The sequence below is a fragment of the Aedes albopictus genome, chromosome 1 (assembly GCF_035046485.1).
Source record: "Aedes albopictus strain Foshan chromosome 1, AalbF5, whole genome shotgun sequence".
NCBI classification, from domain to species: Eukaryota; Metazoa; Arthropoda; class Insecta; order Diptera; family Culicidae; genus Aedes; species Aedes albopictus.
Window position 1 is genome coordinate 23,063,907 of NC_085136.1, and position 17,132 is coordinate 23,081,038.

General features: G+C 40.5%; 2 protein-coding genes across 6 annotated transcripts in view; both read left to right on the plus strand.

Moving 5' to 3' along the window:
* LOC109424773 (NADPH--cytochrome P450 reductase) overlaps positions 1-17,132 on the plus strand; it is a 109,617-nt gene that overhangs the window by 86,903 nt on the left and 5,582 nt on the right. For 4 of the 5 annotated variants that reach the window (XM_029855332.2, XM_062844221.1, XM_029855334.2 and 1 more), the window contains 2 exons: positions 1,698-1,822; positions 1,901-2,996. In XM_029855332.2, the coding sequence (XP_029711192.1) occupies positions 1,698-1,822; positions 1,901-2,996 (1,221 nt within the window). Of the gene's footprint in view, positions 1-1,260; positions 1,588-1,697; positions 1,823-1,900; positions 2,997-17,132 lie in introns of those variants that run through there. The other variant, XM_019699958.3, reaches the window with a different exon arrangement.
* LOC109417220 (NADPH--cytochrome P450 reductase) overlaps positions 1-17,132 on the plus strand; it is a 350,731-nt gene that overhangs the window by 15,965 nt on the left and 317,634 nt on the right. The window lies entirely within an intron of this gene.

Genomic DNA, 17,132 nt, shown 5'->3' on the forward strand with positions numbered 1-17,132 from the left:
ATCGGTAACCCAGATTTGAGTAAAGGTGCCTTTACTCAGATTAGAGTAACTGCAGTTTTGCTCAGTCTGGGTCGCTTTGACATCAATCTGGGTAACTGAGGGTTATCGTGCTGGAATTATGTTTGTTTACAAACTTTGCGCTGTCATGGGGAACCAAGCCGCCGAACCGCCGCTATTGTGTTCAACGAGGCGGCTGGAAGTGGGAACCAGAGATGTTGGCTCGTTATTTTCCTGTGGGGCAGTATTGCGGTGACAGGAGGCTGATATGAACCGCCTTCTTTATGACGCAATTTGAATCACATTTTTTCCAACTGTGCGCAGAGTGTTCACTGAGCTGAACCACGTGCTCGAGCAGAGTAGAAATCCTCTACATAGAGATGAGCGGAAGTTACATACGTCGATTCGGCAACGCTGTTTGTTTTGTTTACAACAGCTGCCAACACTTGCTACAAAGCTAGATGTTCAAACTTTGTTCGTGACTTCGTTGTGGTTCAAGTTGTTTTGTTTACATTTTCTAACTATAGTAGAATTTTTTTTCCAAAATTTTGTTGAAATAGCGGAGCAATCGAAGAAATCTGAAATTCATTGCAAAAGTGCTACGCTAATCATATCGGCAGAAGTGAAGCAAGAAGCAGCAATGGAAGTTTTTTCGACAAGTTCAGCAACAAAAGTGTCGTCATAAGCATGAGCTTTTGAAAGCAGAATTAATAAATTTTTATCTTTTTACTAAACATACATATGCCGCCAATTTCTCGATATTAAAAATAAATAATTTTTATTTATTTAGTTCCGATTGCAATACCATTCAAACGACGCCTTCCTACGAACGATAAGCATGTTCATTTGGCTCACACTTTGACAGTTCTCTCTGCACGATTGGCTCACAATGGCCGCCTCCGCAGATCTCTATAATGTAGGATTACTAGAGCAGAGTAAACACAATGAGGTACAGATACAGGTGGCGCAGATAAACATTGCAAACCACTAGTTGTCTCTTTTGTTCTACCGCTGATCAAATGCAACTCAATTAGTGACGTCACTAATTGAGTTGCATTTGATCAGCGGTAGAACAAAAGAGACAACTAGTGGTTTGCAATGTTTATCTGCGCCACCTGTATCTGTACCTCATTGGAGTAAACACACGCTTAATCGCATGTTCCCTTTTGTGCTGACATTTTTCGCTGTCATCGTGACTTTTCTTGCCTCCGCTGGCTGCAGCAGTCTTCGTCGGGATTTCAGCATGTGCGGTGTTGTTGCGTCTTGCTAGTTTGAAAATGTATTTTTCGCGAAAATGAGGTGATTTTCGGATCGATTGCTTATTCATCTGGCGATTCGCAATCCATTGCGAAGATGACAATGTGCTGGTGGAATTCTGCGGCTGCAGCTAGACGGCTTTGGACGCGAGACGGGAGCACCTTTGTAGCGGCGCCCATCTCCGCCGCCACTACAACACATCACGAAATTTGGTCGGCTCCGGCTGCTGCTGGTCCTCTGAAGTGGGACTGGCTGCGGTGGATGCTGCAAAGGATAGGTCAGGATCCGAAGGCAAGCGGACGGTTCCGACGGAAAAGAAGTTTGATCAAACAGGTGTGACGGCGGGAAGGGCTGGTTTGATAGTGCTAGATTATGTAATGCTGCGGATGATTGTGAGTTAATATTTCTAACGCTTTTGTGTTTGTGCTTCCTCCTTTTCTTAGGTATTTGGACTTGGCAACAAGACCTACGAACATTACAACAAGGTCGGCATCTATGTGGACAAACGACTGGAGGAGCTGGGTGCCAATCGGGTGTTCGAGCTGGGACTCGGTGATGATGATGCCAAGTAAGTGTGACGTCTTTGAGAAGTCAAATCATTTCACTAGTTATTAGAAAAGTGTTAATCGGTCTATCTTCTTTCCAGCATTGAAGACGATTTCATCACCTGGAAGGACAAATTCTGGCCAGCGGTGTGCGACCACTTCGGAATCGAGAGCTCCGGCGAGGAGGTGTTGATGCGTCAGTACCGTTTGCTGGAACAACCGGAGACCCCAACGGAGCGACTGTACACCGGTGAAGTGGCTCGTCTACACTCGCTGCAAACCCAGCGGCCGCCATTCGACGCCAAGAATCCCTTCCTGGCCCCCATCAAGGTCAACAGGGAACTGCACAAAGCCGGCGGTCGGTCCTGCATGCACATCGAGTTCGACATCGAGGGATCCAAGATGCGCTACGAGGCCGGCGACCACTTGGCCATGTATCCGGTCAACGATCAGGATCTGGTGCTGAGACTGGGCAAGCTGTGCAATGCCGACCTGGACACGATCTTCTCGCTGATCAACACCGATACGGACAGCAGCAAAAAGCACCCATTCCCTTGCCCAACCACCTACCGGACCGCGCTGACCCACTACCTGGAGATTACTGCCCTCCCGAGGACACACATCCTCAAGGAACTCGCCGAATACTGCAGCGAAGAGAAGGATAAGGAATTCCTGCGCTTCATGTGCTCGACGAATCCGGAAGGCAAGGCCAAGTACCAGCAATGGATCCAGGACAGCTGCCGAAACATCGTCCACGTCCTGGAAGACCTCCCATCCTGCCGACCCCCTCTCGATCACATCTGTGAACTGCTGCCACGCCTCCAACCACGTTACTATTCGATTTCCTCCTCGTCCAAACTCTACCCGACCACGGTGCACGTCACAGCCGTGCTGGTCAAGTACGAAACCACAACCGGACGGGTCAACCACGGAGTGGCCACCACATTCCTATCGCAGAAGCATCCACTGGACGGACAGCCGCTTCCGCGGGTGCCCATCTTTATCCGCAAGAGCCAGTTCCGGTTGCCGGCCAAAACGGAAACGCCCGTTATTATGGTGGGACCTGGTACCGGGTTGGCTCCCTTCCGCGGTTTCATCCAGGAGCGGGACTTCAATCGCAAGGATGGAAAGGAAGTGGGACAGACGATTTTGTACTTTGGATGCAGGAAGCGGTCCGAGGATTACATCTATGAGGAGGTAAGTGTTGTTCGTTTTATGAGGGGGGTCGACTCTTTTATCTTGAAAAATCATTTCAGCATCCTCACATATAATTTCTTTTGATAGTTCTTCGATTTTATAAGGATTTATTACATTAAGCAACTAGTCTAAATTTGCGTAGAAGTATATTATTGGTGGTTTGTCTAGATCAGTGATCCTCAGGCCCATTTTTTCAACTGCTCGTATTGCAACACCTGAATTGATTTGTGAATCGTTCAACGTTAATCTTGCTTAATTCGGGAGTAGAACAACTTCCAAAAGAAACGTTACAAGGAATTCTACGGCAACATAGAGAACTGGACATCACGTGCGGCCCGCGGGCCGCACTTTGGTGACCACGGGTCTAGATGATTCCCTAATAATCTAGCTAGGTTTTCTTTGTTCCATCAACGGAATCCTTTCTAAAGCTTATTAAAGTATCATGCAAATGTTTCACTCAAAATGGATTCAAGATTTCTTCTTAGACTTTCCCTAGAATTGATTCAGAAGTATCTTCGCGTACTTCAGAGTGCTTCTACTGAGGTTATTTGTGAAACTTCCTCTTTGCATTTCTTCAGAGACGTTGGAATGATTCTCCACAAATGTGGCTAGGGTTTGTTTAGAGCAACCTAAACGGCGGCTACTATTCGAGCAACCCGCGCAGCGCTACCATTTTGACTTAACTACCCTTTTCCACACCGGTAGCAATCAAATTAGCCACCCTGATTCGTATCGGGAGGGCTGCCATATTCCCATAGCATTTTTAGCAGCGCAACTGTCCCGCTACTATATTTGGTCACCCACCCATAGCGCTACTATTTTGGGAGCGCATCCAGCAGCGACCGGTAAAGTTTGCTGTAATGATGGAGGGTTGCCAAACGGGGTATAGAAGCGCTCCGTTAAAGGTGCTCTTAAAGAGCTACTCTTGGAGCTCATCAAAGAATGGTCTCAACAATTTATATATGAATTTCATTGGGAAAACAGTCAGATTCGACGCAAACAGTAGCATTCTAGGGACCTCTTTTCACATTCTTAAGATGATTACACGAGAAGCAAGTTGAATACAGATGGGAGCTGTATAATAAGAGTGAGAGATGCTAAGAACTCTGACAGATGTTTCTGGTAAGATAAGGATGCCAGGAAGAATGAGTATTCCGTAAAGATCCTGCGATCGGTAGGTTGATATTAGGGGATTCAAGTAGAACTTCGAGAATTAGTTATGAAGTGGAAAATTCCGGAAGCTCAAAGGAATCCTCCAGATATTGTTTGCCCGAGAATTCGTTCCTCGACTTTTCACAAGATTTCTCCCGATTTTTTTTTTCAGAATTGCTCTCGAGATTTTTCCCAGAATTCCTTCCAGGATTTCCCTCGAATTTCTTCTGGGATTCCTCTCAAAATTCTTCCTGTGATTTCTAACATTCTTTCCGGAATTCCAACCGGAAATCCTATTCGTCCAGAGATTTGTCAAAGTTCTTCCAGGAGTTTCTCCAAGAACTTCTTTTGCGGAATCATTTCCAGAGGATCTCCCGAAATTTCTTCTCGATTTGTGCCCAGGATTTTTCGGCAAGAGTAGACTCGGACTTTCTCCTGAGTTTTACATGGGTTTCTTCTAAAATTATCACCGACAGTCCCTTCCCTGGGAAGAAACTAGGTGAATTCCTGCCTGAATGCCAGGAATGGTCCTGAAAAAAAAAAAAACTCGGAAATAAACTCCAGGAGAAATCCCAGGAGTAACTCCTGACGAGATTCTGACAGGAACTCTGAGGGAAACTCAAGAATTCTGGTAAAAGATGTGAAAATCTCCGGAAGGAGTCGACGAACTCCGAGAAGAAAAACGGAAAGTATCCCGGAACTAACTTCCGATTACATTCCTATGAAAATCAGGGACAGATTTCTGGAAGTAGTCTCAGAAGTTATTCCAGTAGTACTCCGGGAGACATTTCAGGACAAATTTCGGAAGAAAATTCGGGGTAATCCAGTGAATTACCCCGTGAATTAATTCTGAAAGGAAGTCAGAGCAAAATACCAGAAAAATTGCGGAGCGAAACCTGAATTGGTTTGTGGAGAAACCCTTTATATTACTTGAGGATTTTTTAAGATTCCGGATGGAAACCCGGAGGGAATTAAAAACATGGTGGGGTAACATTGGGAAGAATTTTGAGAAGAATTCTTGTAGAATTCCCCACAGAAATTATCAGTTTTAGTGGCAAAAACTTCTTTGATTTTCTTCTGCTTTTGTTGCCTTATAAGAACACTGACCCTTTGTACCACCTACAGGGGATAGACAAAATGATCGGGACAGGCAAAATTTTTTCTTTTCAAAAAATGTTCAACTAGCTGTAACTTTTCGAAACGAGCATCAAATATTCTCAAATTTTCACTGTAAGTTGATTAACTAGTTGTGTATCAGTGGACAAAATTTGGAAAAGATCGGGCTATTCTGCACGAAGTTATAAAGATTCTAAAAAAAAGGTATAATTATCCGATAGCCAACTTTGAGCTGTTATATCTCCGGATTCAATGAACCGAATGCAATGAAATTTTGACTTTTTAAGACTTATATAATGAACTTGGAAAAACTTTTGACACAACTTAAAATTCTTTATAGGGAGGAAAATTATTACGATTAGTTTATATTCCTAATAAAACACCAAATTTTCCAAAACTTCAACATGGTTTCAAAATTCAAGATGCTAATTATAGTTTATTTAATTTCCCTCTAATTGTCTTTAATATAAATATGTTTTGAAGGAAAGTAACAACATAGCCTTTAATTAATAGAAAAAGTATTGGGATGAATATTAAAAATAGACCAATTTACTAAAAAATCATAAAACAAATAAAATTGTTATAACTTTTTCTCTTGTTAATAATTTAAAGTTGTGTCAAACGTTTTTCAGAGCTCATTATATAAGTCTTAAATGGTCAAAATTTCATTGCATTCGGTTCATTGAATCCGGAGATATAACAGCTCAAAGTTGGCTATCGGAAAATTATATCTATTTCTAGGATCTTTATAATTTCGTGTAGAATGGCCCGATCTTTTCCAAATTTTGTCCACTGATGCACAACTAGTTGATGAACTTACAGTGAATATTTGAGAATTTTTGATGCACTTTTCGAAAAGTTACAGCTAGTTGAACATTTTTGGAAAAGTGAAAATTTTGCCTGTCCCGATCATTTTGCCTATCCCCTGTACTTACATCAGCCATATTCCACTTCGATGGGATCCATTTCTAGTCAGCAATGTTTGCTAGTTCCAAGATCTCACTAACCCCGGGCAGTTACAAGTATATACGGTGCGACATAGCGTTCCTGGAATCTGATCAGAAGACACATCTAGAGATTGTGATATCCAATCTCTGGATAAAGGAATGCGCAAGCCTATCACCAACAAAGGCCGCTTGCCAGTGCTTGAATCTGAGTGAATATGAAAAATACGACCAGTTATCAGCGCCAGCAACCACTACGAAGGAACACGTATAGGGAGCGAAGAAAACCCGAACCAACTGCGACTACTATTCCTCATCGGTCGGTTGGCTTGTGAAGCAAACTGACTGTTGATCGTTCATGCTCACTTGCCGGGGGGGAGTGTGAAGATGCGGATATGATTCAGTGGATTTCTTTGTTGTTCAAAACTGAAAAAACACCATTTTGTTGATATGGGGATGTTGTACGTGATTATTATAATAACTTCCGCAATGGATTCACAACGCGCCGAGGCTTTCAAGTGAAAGGTACTCCTTCACCGTATCAGGAGACGTGATTTATGTAATGCATCAAACCATGTTCACAGATTGTTCAGCCGGAGCACCGCCGCATATCGTCTAGCCGAGATTTGTTTTAAGGTTGAAGGATTCGTCATTGATATAATCGTCATCATTGAAACAGTTTTCTCGTTCAAAACTGAACATTTCGCTTTGAAAATGTATTCACTGTACTCCTTTATCCACACATAATACATTGTATACATTTTTACTGCGAAATTTTCAGTTTTGAACGAGAAAACTGCTTTTGAATTTTCAATAATAACGTTTATATCAATGACGAACCCTTCAACCTTAATAGCGAACGGTTGGCATGCCCTTTCCTCGCGATTCTTCCTCGCCAGCGTTACGTTGACTGCGGTAGTAGTATTCAGACTGTAGCTGTTGCATATCGAGCGTTTGACTGGGTGGCTGCAGCTCTGTAACGGTGCGAACGTCTTATAAACGAAAGCGCTTTCCCTTTAGTCTGAACAAGATTTCAATTTCAACGTTGCGCAACTCTGGTTAAATTCCATGTGATACGAAGTGCATGGTGTTCTCCAGAATGATTCAGTTTCTTCGCCAATTCTTCGTTCATGCGCGTCTCTTAGGGTTCGTCGTTTCTTCAGGAGTTCTCTTTTGAAATCCTGTAGAAGTTTCCTCTGGAACTCACCCATAATTTCATTCTTTGACTCCTCCATGGGCTCCTGCTGACTTTCTTCCAGAATCTTTTTAGGAATTTCTCCAGGAATTTCTTTTGGAAATCCTCCAGAAGTTCATTCTGAGAGCTCTCCTGGAGCTTTTTCTAGAAATCCTCCAGGGTTCTTCTGGGAAACCGTTCCGGAGCTTCTCTAGCTGTTCTTTTTGGTCAGAGATGAGCCAGCCTAGGGCTGCAAATCTCTTAAATAAAGATAATAATAATAATTCTTTTTGGTATTCCTTCAGGATTTATTTCTTGGCCTAACACAAGAATGCGAAAGGAGAATGAATGACTTTTTTTTTATCTGTATTAACGAGATTTTTAGCCCTGGGCTAGTTCATCTCGGGACCCACGCTTTACTTCCCTTCCGAAGGAAGAACTCACATTTTGTGAGTTTGTCGGGAGTGGGATTCGATCCCAGGTCCTCGGCGTGATAGTCAAGTGTTCTAACCATCCAACCAGACCCGCTCCACCGAGAATGAATGACTTATCCAGGGTAATTCGAACCCTCTAAGCCAGGGGCTTTCAAACTTGTTCAGCTTGCGACCCACTTTTGATTGTTGAAGAATTTTGCGACCCACCCACATTTCCATAACATGTCTCTCAGATAGAAAGCCCGTCCCGTTTGGAGTTCCCCAAGGTTCTGTGTTGAGCCCAACTCTGTACAACATTTTCTCGGCCGACATAGTGAAAGTCAACGGAATAGAATACTACTTCTTCGCTGATGACACTGGTTTTTTGGCTTCTCATCGCGACGCAGAAGTTGTCATCAATTCCCTCCGCAGAAGAAGCGCAGAACTCTATCCAAGAGTATCAAAGAAAATGGAAAGTTAAGGTTAATCCTGCGAAATCCCAAGCTATTTTCTTCACCCGCCGTAGAAGCCCTAGATTTTTACCGCAGCGCCTTGTCTCTTGCAATGGTGTAGACATTCCGTGGTCTCCAAATGTCGACTATCTGGGTGTAACGCTGGACCAAAAGCTGAAATTCAACTGCCATGTGACCAACTGCCTTCAAAAAGTCGGCAAACTCATTAGCATGCTGTATCCGCTTGTCAGAAGAGGATCTCGCTTGGACTCCAATATCAAAATCCTGCTACACAAAACCGTTTTCCGGCCTACGGTTACGTATGGGTTTCCTGCTTGGTACGACTGCGCCCTCGTTCATCGGAAGAAAGTCCAAGTCAAGCAGAATCGCTTGCTCAAGATGATTTTGGATCTGAGCGCCTTCCATCGAACTACAGAGGTACACCGTCTTGCGGGAGTGGAGCCAATCGACGACTGGTTCCGGAGACTCATTCCCAAATTCCAACAGAGCTGCGCCGCATAGTCATGTGATATTAGTATTAAGCTTTTCTCTTCTATAATATTTCCTACGCTACTTCAAAGGTTTTTTTTTCTAGAATTTTTCCTTTTTTGGCAAAATTGTTGCTAGTTGTTTGTTAGTTTTCGTCAAAGAAGTGCTTGGTCTATGTTATTGTTGTAAGGTATCCCAAATCTCAATGTTCAACTCTTAAAAACTAATTGTGTTTGTTAAGTTAGAAATAAATATTGAATTGAATTGAAATAACATACGCCATTTCAGAAAATTAGAACTGACCTTTTGAATACATTACGTAATACTGATTTTTTTAAAGTTACATTGCGTAATACTAAATTTTATTTTTATTCAATATCTCGTTTATTTTGGAAAAGTCAAAATTAGGTTAAGGTGCCCAAGTGATCACTTTTAATAAACTCATTGTCTTAAGAGGAATTTGAGATATCTTTGAACAAATTTCCTTTAAAATTAAAGTACATACACAACATCTCGTGCAAAAATGTGTAAATCCATCAAACAAATCCGGAAAAAAATGCTATTTTACATTTACGGCGAGTGGGGATTATCAAAATTCAGCAGAATTTTATCGAAATTAAGCTTTACCCGAAATTCGGTAAAAATTACCAGATCACTTCTTAAACATTCTGATGAAAAATTAATTAATTAAGATATTTATTACAATATCGCCCAAGTCTTCGCGACCCACCAAAAATCAGCCCGCGAACCACCGGTGGGTCGAGACCTATAGTTTGAGAAACACTGCTCTAAGCAGAATAGCCTCTTTGAGTGTAATCAGTTTTGTACCTTTTAATTCCACTCTCTATTGCTTATCCTTTGACTCTGTGACACTTGCAGGCGATAGTCGACTTACGCTCCCCAGGTAACCAATAAGCACTATATTTGGCATTATTTCAGCATTATATGCGCCTTTACAGCTGGTCAATTAATGCCACTCAGCCGTATATGCGCCTTAAATGCTACTTAAATGCAGGTTTTGGCCCAACATACGGCTGCTTAAATGCTATACCTTCAGGAACTTCTTAAACAACTGTCAAGATAGTAACGCCTTGACTGTAACGCCTAATACATATGAGACAAACCAAAATAGAAAAAATCGCCCCTTCCACTCGGCTCTTCCACTTGCTCTGTCATTTTACACTATCATTCAGTACGGCATATTTTCTTGTAGGTGTTTTTTTGCTGATTACTTCTCTGACTGCGACTCGATCTCAAGACCCTGCGATAGAACGTGTTGGAAGGAGCTCCTGTGCGCTACAGGATAGGCTGAAAATGAAGCTGTGAAGAGCGCTGATTTTTTGTTCTATTTTAACCCTCTAATACCCAAATTTTTGATTTTGATGTAAATATCATTTTTCGTCATATAAAATCGATTTAAACATGTTTTGGAAGATGATTCTTTTTAAATCTCGATTTCGTGAATTTCAGTTTTTGATTTTTCTAATTTTTATTTTTGAACATCCCCACACTTTTATATTTTTCCTGGAAGCCAATTCGGGGAACGGATTTTTTGAGATGAAAACATTTTGAGATTTTATGATAATTGTTGAAATATTATTATTTTAATTTTTTTTCACAGAAAATTTTATTTTCCGTGTAATTTCAAGGAAAATAATTTTAGAGTGTATTCGATTCCCTTAAACTATTAAACAAGGATAGAATGATTTGGGAAAAATTTAAAATATGTTAATTGTAGCGATTCAATACAAAATAAACAATGACTTCTAAAAGGTGACTAAAACATCAATTTTTCAATGATTTTTAAAAAAAGGAAATACGCTTTAAAATACACCAAAAACCATTTTGAGATATACAGAAAATTCCTAAATATCAGCCAAAAATATAAAAATTTTGATTTTCTACGAAACAAAAATTACAAAAATGCTCAAACTATACCCCGTCTAAAGGCGGGATTGGGTATTAGAGGGTTAACTTTGTAGTGATTGGGTTTCGTTCCTGATCAAGTGGCATTCTTTCGCTTGGAGTGTTTGTTCGAAGTTGAGCGGGAAAGATTGGAATGGATACAGAATCAGAAATGTAAAATCATCTTATTCAATACGCCATGTTTTGATTGAAATGAGTGATCCTTTCACCACATATAGAAGCTTCTACAGACGTCGATAATAGTTTGCATAGACTCGACGAAGCGACACAAAAATAAAAAAAGCAGCAACACATTATTTTTAAGCAGTTTTATGGCTTTAAAATGGCATTTGGAATGCTTAAAACCCAAAATAAAATGTGCATTTGAAATGCTACATAACAGCAAAAGGTTTTTGCTATGCTAGGGCAGCAAGCAGATTACATGCAAATCTAAGACTAATGTACTGCTTATTCAAATGCTTATTGGTTACCTGGGTACTTATCTCCTCTTTCAAGTAGTTCTTTATGAGATTCTTCCGGGTATTTCAGAAGTTCCCTCAGGGATTTTTCTAGGAATTTCTTCTAAGATCCCTAGTCAATCTGGGATTCTTCAAGGAGCTCTTGTCAGGATCTCTCCAGGAAGTATTCCATTTATTCTTTCAGAGACTCTTTCCAGATTTCTTGCTCTGGCAACTTCTTCAGTCACAGTGGTTCCAGCCCCATATGAGGGCGGCAATAAATATGATTTTATCGAATTTTATGATGAAACCGCTCTATTTGATGCATATTTGCATTCCATATGCGTTTTTGTCTTGTTTATTAAAAACGAGTTTTTGGCCTTACGGAGCCGAAATTCATTATTTTGTGGTTTTGGTAACTGGTTTGGATATACTAACATTAGTTTAGGCAGTCCACGGTAGTCAAAACTGCTCATGAATAGTGAAACACACATAATGTAATGAATAAAAAGGATGAAAGTTGGAAAAAGTGTTCCGTGCAATGCAATGCGGGAGGTATTTTTTAGTTTTTGAGTAAATTGAAAGTACGACACTTAAGTGACTACCACCAATCTGGTCGCAAACGGTCGCAGCTGAATTCGCCAGTAAATCATTGTTTAAGATTATAGGGAAGTTTTATAGAAGAACGTCCGAAGGGGTCGGAAGGGGAAACATTTTTTTCGGCTTGTTGAAAATTTTCAGTTTTTCATACTTTGTTGAAAAAGCATTTAATTCAGCCTCACTTATTCAAATAAAATGATAAAGAATGGCATCTTAATTTGTGATAAACATCGATGTCAACTATATAAGAATCGAACACAATCAACCAAATACATGTCGAATGGATGAGACTTTTTAATAGAGTGATAAATGCATAGGACTGAAATTAGAAAAATTCAAATGAAATATCTACTAAAGAACATCTACTTTCATGAGTTCTGCGGAAAAGTTTCGGCATACATTTGATAAAAGTAGTGATTGTCTCTAGTTATTAAAGCATTAAACTTGATGTTTCCGCAATGATATCACAGTTTCATTGAGGTCAAATCTTTCGAATAATGACCTATGGCGGAACCACTGTACAGTGATTCTTTCTCACCAAGAATTTTTTCCAACATTTCTCCAGAAGTCTTTCCGGGATTGCTTCAGGGATCCTTCCGGGACTCTTCCGGATTCTTCTTCTTCTGGAATTCTTTCAGAACTGCGACGAGCTTGGTGGTCTAGTGGCTACCGCTTCTGATTCACATGCAGAAGGTCCTGGGTTCAATCCCTGGCTCGTCCCTTTCCTCCTACTTTGTATCTTTCTATCTACTTTCTCTCTCACTCTCTCTCTCCTACATATATACATCTCATGTATATTCGTATGTTCGTAGCAATCGCTAGAACCAGAAACGGATTGAAAAAAAAAGCCGTTTCCCTTCCTTCCAACTTTCATCACAGCACAGTGTCAATCTATCATATAACGCCTACAAGTTATGCAACCAAGCGGACTGTGCCGCTGCACAGTAATCTTCACATAATCTATCGCTTTACGCCTGACACCCTTGCACCAATGCATGATACATGTGCCAAAAATAAACATTTCCCACCAACACACCAACATCCGCATGAGCTTGTGCAGGTGCAGAGGATTCAACGGCCTGCTGGCAACAAGCGATTGCAATCATCACTTCCCTCCCCTTCCCCACATTGACCTGCAACCTGACGCAGCAGGCGCCATTGTCGCCTAAAAATACAAGACCACCAACGCTCACACACTGAAGATGCCTGTTAGCAGCTATCTCATTGGTTCCTTGTGTGAGTGTAGCTGATCTGGCGATACTGGAGTAGCAACTGCGGGCGGTCAATCAAGCTAAAGCTCAATTCTTTCCGAACTGCTTACAAGATTTATTCTGGAATTCCTTTCCGGATTCCTTTGGGAACTCTTTTCTGTATTCGTCCATGAGTTTCCTTCTGAATTTCTCCCAGATTTTTTAAGAGATTTTTTTTACAAAATTCCTTATGTAATTACTTTAGGAGTTTCCTTATGAAATACCTACAACAATTTCCTGAGGAATTCCTCAAACAATTTCTTATAGAATTCCTCCAGCAGCTTTGCAAAGAACCCCCCTCGGAGTTCCGCCGTTCTTCTTTTTCTTCTTTATGGCTCGCCGTTCGCATTGGAACTTGGCCTGCCTCTCTTCAACTTAGTGTTCTTGGAGCACTTCCACAGTTATTAATTGAAGGGCTTTCTTTGCCTGCCATTGCATGAATTTGTACATTGTGTGGCAAGTTAAATGATACACTATGTCCAGAGAGTCGAGAAAATTTTCCCGACCAGATCGAGAATCGAACCCGCCGTCTCCGGATTGGTGATCCATAGCCTTAACCACTAGGCTAACTTGAGACCCCTGGAGTTCCTCCGTGTTTTCTCCTATAATTCCTTCTTGAAATAAAATGAAGGACTGAAAGGCATTTCAAAAGAAGCAACTAGTGGAATCTCTGGAAAAACTTCTCGAAGGATTTCCGAAACACCTGGTAAAATCCAGGAGAAATATTTATCATGTAACCTGTTTTGGAGTCTCAGCCGAAGTTCCCAAGAGGAATCCCATTGGCGTAACTAGAGGGGGGCCAGGGGGGCCAGGCCCCCCCCCTCCAGAATCCGCCAGGCCCCCCCCCAGAAATTTGTCATGACTTTATACATGGAAATTAGAAAAAATCTAAAAACCACTGTCGTGGTGACAAAAATAGATCTATAATAGAAATTTATTTGGCATAATAGGTGTTTAAATTGACAGTTATTGGAGACAATTCTCAACTGAGAAATTAAATCTAAATGATAATTTCCAGGAATTCCTGGATGGGTATCTTTAAGAATCTTTGAATTTTCTAGCAGCATAACTGCAAAATATGGTTAAGTGCTTCTTTATGGAAATCAAGTATCATGTGGGAAAAAAATCTGGTTGAATTTGCAATGGAATTCCAGCAAAAGTTTTTGAATTCCTAGTGAGAATAGATGTACGTAGCTGAATCGTAAACGCGAGTGTATTCATTAAAACCATGCTGGAGGTGACTATTAATTTCTTTTATTTCGTGGGCCAGGGGTATTTTTGCATCTATCAAACAACGCACAAATTCAAATGGTCATTGAGGAAGTTTTAATACATTTAAAAGCTGGTGCTGCAAGGGGTAATCGTAATCTTGAAGATATTCATGATTGGACTTGTAAAAGACTTGGTATTTATGAGATAATTGTGTAGGAATTCCTGGATTACTTCTTGGAGAATTTTTTGGCTTCTATGTCCCTCTAAAATTATCTAAAAGAATTTCAATACAAATCGTTGGAGGAATTCCTCTAGAAATCCTTCAAATTATTCAACAAATCTACAAGTAATCCTAAAAAAATCCTGGGGTGAATCCTTGCAAAACATTATGAACGGAATACTGTAATTTTTTTTTATCTAACCGCTGAATAAATTAAAAAAAAATCCCGAGAGAAATTTCGGAAGAAATCATTACAAGAATTCTCGGAGCAATACCTGCAGGAATCCCTGGAGTAATTTCTGAAAGTATACCTGGAGGAATCCCTGGATGAATTCCTGGAGGAATCCGAAGAGCAATTATGCTAGGAATTTCAGGAAAGAAAATCTGAAGAATCCGCATCAGAAATCCCTCTAGAAATTACTAGAATTTTTTTAGATAAATCTGGATGCATTCCTGGAGGAATCCCTAGAGGAATTCTTCAAGAAATCACAGGAGGAATTCCTAGATGTATTTCTGGAGGAAATCCGGGAGAACCTTCTGGAAAAATTCCATGCGGAATCTCTGGAAAAGTTCCTGGACTAATGCCTGGAGCATTAGGGGATTTTTTTTATTATCGTACAAAATGGTACGAAGGTTCTGAAGTCTAATGAAATTAGGTAGGGATCATATATATTTGAAAAACTAAATTGAAAAAAAAAATCAGGGTCGCCTAATTTTCCGGCAAACTCCAGTGAAAAATAAACATTTTTCACAGACACGATCTACTTTGAAAAATCATAACTCAAGAACGAAGCACATTTTTTTTTTGTGAAATCATAAGCAAATTTTTTCAGCAATTCCAAGATGGATTTCTGGAGGAAATCCTAGAAAATTTTCTGGACAAATTCCTGGCGGATTCCCTGGAAAAGTTATTGGATAAATTTCTGAAGGAGGCATCCCTGGAGAAGTTCGTGGAGTAATGCCTGGAGCATTAGAGAAATTTCGGATGAAATTCCAAGATAAATTTTTAGAAGAATTCCCAGAGGAATTTTTGGAGGAATCTCACGGAAAAATCCTTAGAGGAATCCCTGCAGGAATTTCTGGTATATTCTTGGAGGAATTCCTGGTGGAATTTCTAGAAGACCCCGTGAAATAACTCCTGGACGGATTTCTAGAGGAATCCCTGGAGTTGAATTTCATGGATTAATTCCTAGAGGAAACCTGCAAGAATTTCCGGAGGAATCCCTTGGCAAAATTTATATAGAATTTCCTGATGAATCTCCTGAAAGAATATCGGAAGCAATCTCTGAAGGATTTCCTGCAGAATTTCCTGGAGGAATGCTGTAGGATTTTCCGAAGAAATTCCTGGAGGTATTTCTGGATCAATTTCTGAAGAAATTCCTGTAGGGATTTCCTAAGAAATATCTGCGGTAAATCTTGGTGGAATTTCTTGAGGAGCCCCTGGAGACACTGCGGTAGTAATTTCTCAGGAATTCCAAGAGGAATTCCTATATGAATTCCTGAAGGACTTTCTGAAGGAATTCCTGGGGTATTTCTGAAGAAACCTCATAAGGAATTCCCGCAAAAATTCTTAGAGAAATTTCTTCAGAAATTCTTGAACGAATCCCTGGAGATATTTTTGGAAAGAACCCTGGGGAAATCCCTGAAACAAATTTCTGGAGTAACCTTAGGAGGGATTCCTGAAGGAACTTCCGGACAAGTTCCAGGTGGAATCTCAGGAGGAATTTCTGGACAAATCTCTATAGGAAATCTTGGGGAAATTCCATGGAACTATTCATGGATGAATTCCAGGAGGAATCTCTTAATCAATTCTTTGAGGAATCCTTCAATGAATTCCTGGAAGAACCTCTAGAGGAATTCTGGAAGGAATCCATGGAGAAATTTCTGAATATATTCCTACAGAAATTCCTAAAGAAATTCCTAGAGAAATTCCTAGAGGAATTCTGAGAAGAATTTCTAATGGAGTTCCAGGATAAATTTTCAGAGGAATTTCAGGAGGACTTACAGGAGCAATTTCTGAAGGAATTTCTGGAAGAATTACTGGAGAAATCATCAGTGGAATTTCTGGAGGAATCCATGAAATAATTCCTGGAGGAATGTGTAGAGGAAACCGTGGAGAAGAAATTCCTGGATTAATTCTTGGGGGAAACCCTGGAAGAATTTCTGGAGGAATTCCTGGAAGAATTCCTGAAGTAATTGCTGTACGAATTTCCGAAGTAAGGAATTCCTGAAGAAATACCTGGGGTAATTTTTGGTGAAATTCGTGGTAGAACTCCTGGAGGAGTCCCTGGAGTAATGCCTGGATGAAATCCTGGAAGAATGCCAGGAGGAATACCTGAATTATTTCTTGAATAAATTCCAGAAAGAATTTCTGGGGAAATTTTTAAAAGAATAACTTGAGGATTTCCTGGAGGATTCCTGAAAAAAATTTTGAAGGAATTCCTAGAGACGTGGTCACCGGTGTGGTCACCGGCAAAATCGATTGCAGCTGTCTTCTTAGCAACTTGCATTTCCACGCTCCAGCCCACCGCCTTCGTAATTCAAGATAGCTGTGGATTCCCATTCATCGTTCGGATTACGGATATCACAGCCCGTTTGAATCGTGTTGTAGGTTGTTTAATGATGTGTGTGATTCGTTTGATTTTAATATAAGTAAATTAGTGTTTAAAAATATAATTAAGTCTAGCTAATCAGTCTGTGCGCCATTCAACCGAAGATAAATAAATAAAAATAAATAGATATCTCAGGAGG